The sequence below is a fragment of the Pelodiscus sinensis genome, chromosome 7, assembly GCF_049634645.1.
Source record: "Pelodiscus sinensis isolate JC-2024 chromosome 7, ASM4963464v1, whole genome shotgun sequence".
Lineage (NCBI taxonomy): Eukaryota > Metazoa > Chordata > Testudines > Trionychidae > Pelodiscus > Pelodiscus sinensis.
In genome coordinates this window covers 73,484,334-73,492,077 of record NC_134717.1, presented here as the reverse complement: position 1 = coordinate 73,492,077, position 7,744 = coordinate 73,484,334, and the positions used below count along the sequence as shown (strand labels likewise).

The window sequence follows — 7,744 nt, the reverse complement described above, 5'->3', positions numbered from 1 at the left end:
CCTGAGCCCACCTCATCGATTCGCAACCTTTGAAACGCGAAAGGCCTGCGCCCCTAGCGACCCCCCCCCCCCTCAGGGGGGCACCAGCCCCTCTAGCTGGACGCTGAACCGTTCACACAGGAGCTCTCCGTGGACTGCCAGGATAAAGCAACATTGCAGAGCCACGTTACAAAAAGCCCCCCCAGCCTAGGAAGTTATTTTTCTGACAATTGGCAAATCTTTAGCCAGACTGTAACCCTGCTCGTATAGTGGAGCACAGAACTGCGCTCCACAGGCGGATCGAGAGCCTCCTCCTCCAACAGTAGGGTTCAGAGTAGCTGCATGTCCTTGGCACCCTTGAGTGCAAGCCTCCTGAAGGGGAGGCAGTCAGCAGTTACGTGCTAGGGCCCATAAAAAGGGTTCATCATAAAGGGGTTGGTGATAGGGTGGGGGGTTAATTCCAGTTACAAAAAACAGTAAGCACCGACTGACCCTGGTGGGGGGGGGTGCTTTATGCATTAACAGTTGTCAGCAGAAAGTCCCCACGTTACTCCACTGTGCATTCTGTAAGTGTTGATAACGCCCCTGCTTACAAAAGTGCATAAAGCACCCCCCCCCCACCAGGGTCAGTCGGTGCTTACTGTTTGCGATGCCCTTTTATAAATATGTACAAACAACTTACATCACTTCTTTACATACCAGGTTGCCACCCTCTGTTGTCTAGTTACCACCCCTCACCTTGCAGAAGGGGAGCTTACTTACTATCTTTCATGCTGTCAACTTCAACCCAGTCCTGAACCTAGGTCGGTATATACATTAGTTTTTGTGGAGTCTTTGGTACCAAGACGTTTCTTATTGAGATGTTCTGTTACTCCCCTCTGGATTACAATCTATCCCCTGTGCCTCCCCATATCCTTCCATGCTTGACCTAATTTACACAATCACACAATTATCAATAGGGCCTCTTTCTTAGCTCCTGTGTTACTGAACCAAAGTCTTGGTCACTAGATTCTAGGTCTGTTGCTGTTTTCATGTTGTAGGCCTTTATTCAGGCCTGCTGACTCCATGTTACTGACCCTGAACTTACTACAGTTATGAACTCTGTTTGTGGTGTCTTCTTATGTACTCTGTGGTGTTTTCCTAAATTAATGCCACGTTACTTCCTGCCTCTTATATTAAAGGTTTCTTTACTACACCCAGACTATGTGCTTGTGAGTGGGGAAGCATTGCCTTCTATAGGCGCCCAGGGGTGTTGTGTGAATTTCCCAGGTTACTAGGTGGGGGATCAAGCCAGTTCTGTGTTGGATGGATGGAGAGGAACCCCTAGATATTGAACCAGGCCCTGGCTGCTGCTGGTGCTACCTGGCAGAAGGGTTACACATATTAGGAAAAACTATTTCATTAGGAGGGTAGGTGGTAAGTGAAGCACTGGAATGGGTTACTTAGGAAACTTGTGGAATCTCTCCCCATCGTTAGAGGTTTTTAAGGCCAATTTTGACAAAGCCCTGGCTGGAATGATTTAATTGGGGTTAGACCTACTTTGAGCAGGGGCTTGGACCAGATGATTCCTGAGGTCTCTTCGAACCCTAATCGTCTTATGATTTCATGCTACAAAGCAGCTGATCAGAGCTTCATGTAGTGTTCCAAATAAATGTTCTCAGCCAGACATTCTTTTCCTATATTTATTTTTATTGAAAACGTATTTAAACCAATACAATCATTCCAATTAGCAATCCTATAGAATCACAAAACCAAAACAATATGAAAACAAACTACCACATCCCTTAAGAGTGCACCTCATTACACATTGCTTCTATTCACTCCTACTATGTTCAAATCCAAATTTTTTTTCAGGCTATGATTTCTTTGATGACCCAAATCTAAATTAGTTCATTTGTTCAAAATTTACCAAAAAAAGGAGGAGTCCAAACGTAAGTTACAGTTCACAAACATCTTAACCTAAAATAACTAATACAAAACTAAACTATTCTATTAGCTAACTTCTGCCATTATACCCCTATTGGGTTTGTGAATTTGCAAGTCACTAAGGCTATGTCTACACTGGTGTGATCTTGCACCAGAGTTATGCAATTGAGACTAAGCATGGAATATCGCCAAGCCTCATTTGCATATCTAATGAGCCGCCATTTTTGCAGAAGCGGCTCTTGCGCTAGAAGGAGCTGTCTATACTGCCCCTTCTTGCACAAGAAAAACCCTCTTGCACAATGCCGCTACGCTGATTATTTTCAGGAATAACGGCATTGCGCAAGAGGGTTTTTCTTGCGCAAGAAGGGGCAGTGTAGACAGCTCCTTCTAGCGCAAGAGCCTCTTCTGCAAAAATGGCGGCTCATTAGGTATGCAAATGAGGCTCGGCGATATTCCACGCTTAGCCTCATTTGCATACTTCTGGCGCAACAACCCGCCAGTGTAGACATAGCCTAAGGGTTTATCTACACTGCACCCATAGCTCGAAATAAGCTACGCAATTTGAACTACACAAATTACGTAGCTTATTTTGAGTCAATTTTGAAATAGCGCAAAATTTCAAAATAAGCTATCTACATAGCATTTATTTCAAAATAAATCACTATTCTGAAATGTCCCTTACTCCTTGTGGAATGAGGTTTACAGGGACATCGGAATAGCAAGCCCATTATATTTGGAAATAACATTGTGCTCAAAAGACGCAAATAGCTATTTCCAGATACCTCTGGTACCCCGAAATAGCGCTGCAGTCTAGACGTAGCCTCAGAATTTTGCTTTGTTGTGTTTTTCTCATCAGTTGCAAGTGGTAATAGTTTAACAAGAGAAATGGACAGGCCTATTTTACCAGTAGGTGGCACAAACATGTTATACATTTATTGCCCTATACACATATTTGTAAAGAAATAAAGTATTATATTTTTGTCTCTAATATTTGCACTAAATATGATTGCAATGTAACAAGCTATAATTTGTTCTCAGGTACACTGGTGTAACTGCATAATTTCCATTAAAACCAATGGAGTCCTTCTAACTCTACACATGTGTAACTGACAGCAAAATGTAACCTAATGTAAATAAAGCGTATTGTACCTATAGAGTTATTTCTTAGGCTAATTTATACCGTGTTTTTTCTTGCAATGACTTTTCCAGCTTTGAACTTTCAAGTGTGATTATTAACCATTTAATTGCTGCTTCCAATTGTGCCAGCCTGGGCCACTCGTTCTTCAGATACCTCCATATTTTTCCCAGAGCTTTACCTATGTATGGGAGAAATCCCCCCTTAAAATCCATCCTTAAACCTACTTCTATCATGTTGCCTACAAATCACTACTATCTGGCACAGGTTTGGCAAGTGGTGAGCTGACAGCTTTTTTTATGAGGAGATCCATTTGTTTAGTTGTGTCTTTTCCTTCTTAATTCCACATCTACCCAGCTGTGTGTCTGTATCATCCACTCTGTTGAATCCTATCTGAGGCCTAGACTCTGAAGCTATTTGGGGAAAGGAATGTCTCTTTTTTTATGGTACATGCCTAATATAATGGGATTGGGATTCCAAAATGCTACAGTAATAGATACAATTAATAATAATGTCAACAAGTGAGTCATAAAGTGGATGCAGCAAGTGGCAAAGAACCATAGTTTGTGATTTGGGGGTATATTCTGCTTTCTCTTATGTCCATATGTTATTAGCTTGAAGGCCATGGGATTACTGGGTTACTCCAGGTTTACAGTGATATAACAGAAAGCAGACTTTGGTCTATAATTTATCCAAAATTAAAGGTCTCCTTTCTGTCAGTACAGGGAGCTGCAATTAATGATAATATCTTGGTCCACAAATGTGTGTGAGAGTGGGTTTTAACCATTAATAGATTTGGGATGCTTTAAACCAACAGTGATGGAAACAGTCACATGATGATTTCATACTCTGGAAAACACATTAGGCTATGTCAATGGCCCAAGGTTTATAGGTTCCAGGCTTATCTTTGGGAATCTAAAATAAATAAAAAGACGAAAATCAGAATTTTGTTAAGTCTGACATTATTAAATAAGATAGAATTCGCTGTAATTCAAAATCTGTGATCCTGACATTTCTTCCTTTCATCCATATTACTGCCCATACTAATCCATACTTTCACACGTGGGTAATAAATGTATTATAAAATCAGCCATCTCCTTAAGTAGTTGGTGTAAGATTGATAACCACATATTTAATCAAAATCAAGCTCCAGTAACACAGACAGGATCCTGCCAGCTCACGGATGAATTTATAGGCCAAAGGGCCCAAGTTAGATTAAAAAATTGGCAGCAGAGTTTCCACTACATCATGTGATATTAAACCAGAAGTCATACATCTACAGGGAAATCCCATAGATCTAAGGGCATTCTTAGAGGTGTAAGTAGGGTCTGAATCAATGTTTCCATTGGAGTCAGCTGGAATGGGAAGGAAATCCTGGGTGTGTTTAAGTAAATACAGTTTGCCCCTGTTTCCCTTAGATGTGTTAGATAATGGTATTTTGCTCATTATAATCAACTTGGCTAGTGCTGGGTCACAAATTGTGTTAACACTAAATTCAGCAATTGTGAGATATAATCACCAGTGCTTGTAGTTACTGTGGGAATGCAGACAAGTCAGCCTGGCTGTGTCTACACTGGGCCACTTATTCCGGAAAATCAGCTGCTTTTCCGGAATAAGCTGCGAGCTGTCTACACTGGCCCTTGAATTTCCGGAAAAGCAACGATGCTCTATTGTACAAAATCAGCCGCTATTCCGGAAAAACTATTCTGCTCCCGCTCGGGCATAAGTCCTTATTCCGGAACACTGTTCCGGAAAAGGGCCAGTGTAGACAGCCCAGTCGTCTTTTCCGGAAAAAAGCCCCAATCGCGAAAATGACGATCGGGGCTCTTTTCCGGAAAAGCGCGTCTACATTGGCCACAGATGCTTTTCCGGAAAAAGGGCTTTTCCGGAAAAGCAGCCTGCCAATGTAGATGCTCTTTTTCCGGAAATACTTATAACGAAAACTATTCTGTTTTAAGCATTTCCGGAAATTCATGCCAGTGTAGACACAGCCCATGTGTTTAACTCAGTTCAATAGAAGAGACCCTCTCAATGTAAATATACTTGGATAGAGAGAGGCTCAGATTCCAGAGCTCTATGAGATTAAGCTGCGGAGGGAGGAGGAGTCAACAGGCTGCATACCCTTCAGGTGTGAGCTGTAAGACTCTCAACCTGTTTCTCCCCCCTGTTTCAATGGCAGAGTTAAAGAAAGGTTCCATAAGGAGTCTCTTTGACTATTTAAATTTACTCGAGTGGATGCTGGAATCTCTTGTGGCTGGACTGTGCTTTGGGCTTAAAGCTGAACTCACTGAGGGCTGAAATCATGAGGTTTAGCCCAGAGCCAAATGCACAAGCAAGCAGAAGATGCGCTGAGCAGCCAGCAAGGTGGTGATGGAGAGGTGTAAGTAGCGGCCAGCAGAGAAGCGGCAGCAGCAGCAAGGGGTGAGGAATGGCCAGCAAAGCGGCGCTAGAGAATGGCAAGTGACCAGTGGAGGGAATAAGATGCCTCCTCCCTGTCAGGGCTGTTCCCCACCCTGGCACTCCGGGTGCAGAAGATGGGGGCCCGCCAACAGCTCAAAAGAAAAAAAAAAACCATTTGCTTCTACAGACACTGGTTACAAAAACTTCCCCCCAGAATCACAATCCACAGATTTTGGTGATATGCTGCCACCATCAAGTGATTTTTATCCCTAAAAAAAACCCAGGGGTGAACACTTCAACCCACCCCCAGGGGTACTCCAAAGCTTTTTTCCCCTCTTTTCTTTTTTGAAGCTCTTTTAGGGCAAACAAGCTTCTGTCTCTAGTAGCTGACCTCTCAGTCTGAGACACGCAGCTACACACAGACAAACAGACCTTCCAGGATACCTTCCAGGACACAAGAATTAAATCACCACCTTAAAAAATGATTTTTATTACAAAACAAAAGATATACTTGATAAAGTGTACTTGGTTGCTACATGGTACAGAGCAACTAAGGAAAACAATTTAAAACAGAGAAAAGTCTCTGGGCACAGTACTAGATAGTAAATGGGGAGGGCAGGCAGAGATTCACACAGAGCAGTTCAAACCAAACCACAAAGTAAAGAAAAAAAATACCCTTAGTGCAACTAGATTCAAAATGTTTATTTTATAATTGGGAGAGCTTCTTAAGAGAGGAGGGAATGTGGTGTTTTAGATGCTGCTTATAATTATTAGAACTGGGAGCACTGGCTGTTGGGAATCTGGAAGCACAGGAAACAGGAAGGAGGGGGAAGGAGATGGGCCAGGCCTGAGTGAGAGCTACAGAGGGGAGCAGCAGCAGCTTTGTAAAGAGGTTTCACCTTTGTTAAATAAAGGCCTGTTAAAGTTTGTTACTACCTTGCTTGCATGATACAACACCTGGGCTAGGTGACCAGTCCTCCCCAGCCACTCACTGGACTCTGTGACTACTTGGAGAAGACTGATAGAAATGTAGCCGTGTTAGTCTGGTGTAGCTGAAACAAAAAACAGGACTATGTAGCACTTTAAAGACTAACAAGATGTTGTTAGTCTTAAAGTGCTACATAGTCCTGTTACTTGGAGAAGGGCACCCAACCACTTCCTGTCAGAGCTCCTCACCGTCCCCTCTCTCTCTGGCATCAGCTATAACTCCTCTCCCCCAGCAGGGAAGGCTTTTTTTAAAAGGCCTCATGACAGCCTGAAGTGAAATCAGCTGGTCTTTAATTGATCTACAGCCCCTTTGCCTCCACTATTCTCAGCTCTCACTCCTGAGCGGGGCGGGGCAGAGAGAGAAGGGAGTAACTCCAGGTCATCTGTTCCTGGCTGCCCTGAAGTAGGCTCTGGCTAATTAGGACAGGGGTTTCTGATGTTTAGAGCTGCCTTTCTCCTCTTCTAATCCCTCTAGCCTGACCTTGTCCTGCTACCAGCCATTGGATTGTGTTATACTTTTCTCTGTTAGACTAAACAGCCCAGTGTCAAATATTTGTTCTCCAAGAAGGTGTTGACAATCTGTAAACAAGTCACCCCTTAACTTTCTCTTTATCAAACTAAATGGATTGAGCAACTTGAGTCTACCCCTACAAGGCATATTTTCTAACCCTTTAATCATTCTTGTGACACTTTTCTGAGCCTCTCCAATTGATCACCATCTTTCTTGAATTATGGGCGCCAGAACCAGAAACAGTATTCTAGCCAAACCAGTGCCAAATGCAGAGGTAAAATAACTTCTCTGCTCCTACTTGACATTCCTCAATTTATCTGTTCAAGGATTGCATTAGCCCCTGGCATCAGCGGGTCGCACTGGGAGCTGGCGATCCACAATGTCCCCCATAATGTCGCTGCTATCTAGGATAGAATCCCCCTCCTATAAGTATGGCCTACATCTAATGTTGTCATGCAGGGAATTAGTTCCCCTAACTAGTAAGCAGACAACGGGCTTGCAAGGATACCCTTCCATGACGGCTGTTTTCAGATGCTGCTCTGGATCAAGCAGTTTGGGCCACTGGATGCATTATGTGCAACCTGCCCACAAAAGCCTCCTTATATTGACATATTTGGCCAGCTTCAGTGAGAGTGTCAGTGGCACAGAGGGCTTTGGGTTGTATCTCCATTCCTACTGTAGCTCACCTGATTGAAAAGGGCAGGGCTGCTTGTTTCATCATGCCACATGCTCTCGCGTGTAGGTCCCTATTCCCCTCTTTTCCACTGGGAAGCACAGTATCGAAATTGGTGTCTTTTCCCAAGTTC

General features: G+C 43.3%; 1 protein-coding gene across 2 annotated transcripts in view; it reads right to left on the bottom strand.

Annotated features, from left to right (window-relative positions):
• Positions 1–2,303: 2,303 nt before the first annotated feature.
• LOC102453236 (aldehyde oxidase 3) overlaps positions 2,304–7,744 on the bottom strand; it is a 93,781-nt gene continuing 88,340 nt past the window's right edge. The window contains exon 34 of one of the 2 annotated variants that reach the window (XM_075934288.1): positions 2,304–3,955. In XM_075934288.1, coding sequence (XP_075790403.1) covers positions 3,902–3,955 — 54 coding nt within the window. In that variant the 3' untranslated portion in view covers positions 2,304–3,901. The remainder of the gene's footprint in view (positions 3,956–7,744) is intronic. The other variant, XM_006117936.4, reaches the window with a different exon arrangement.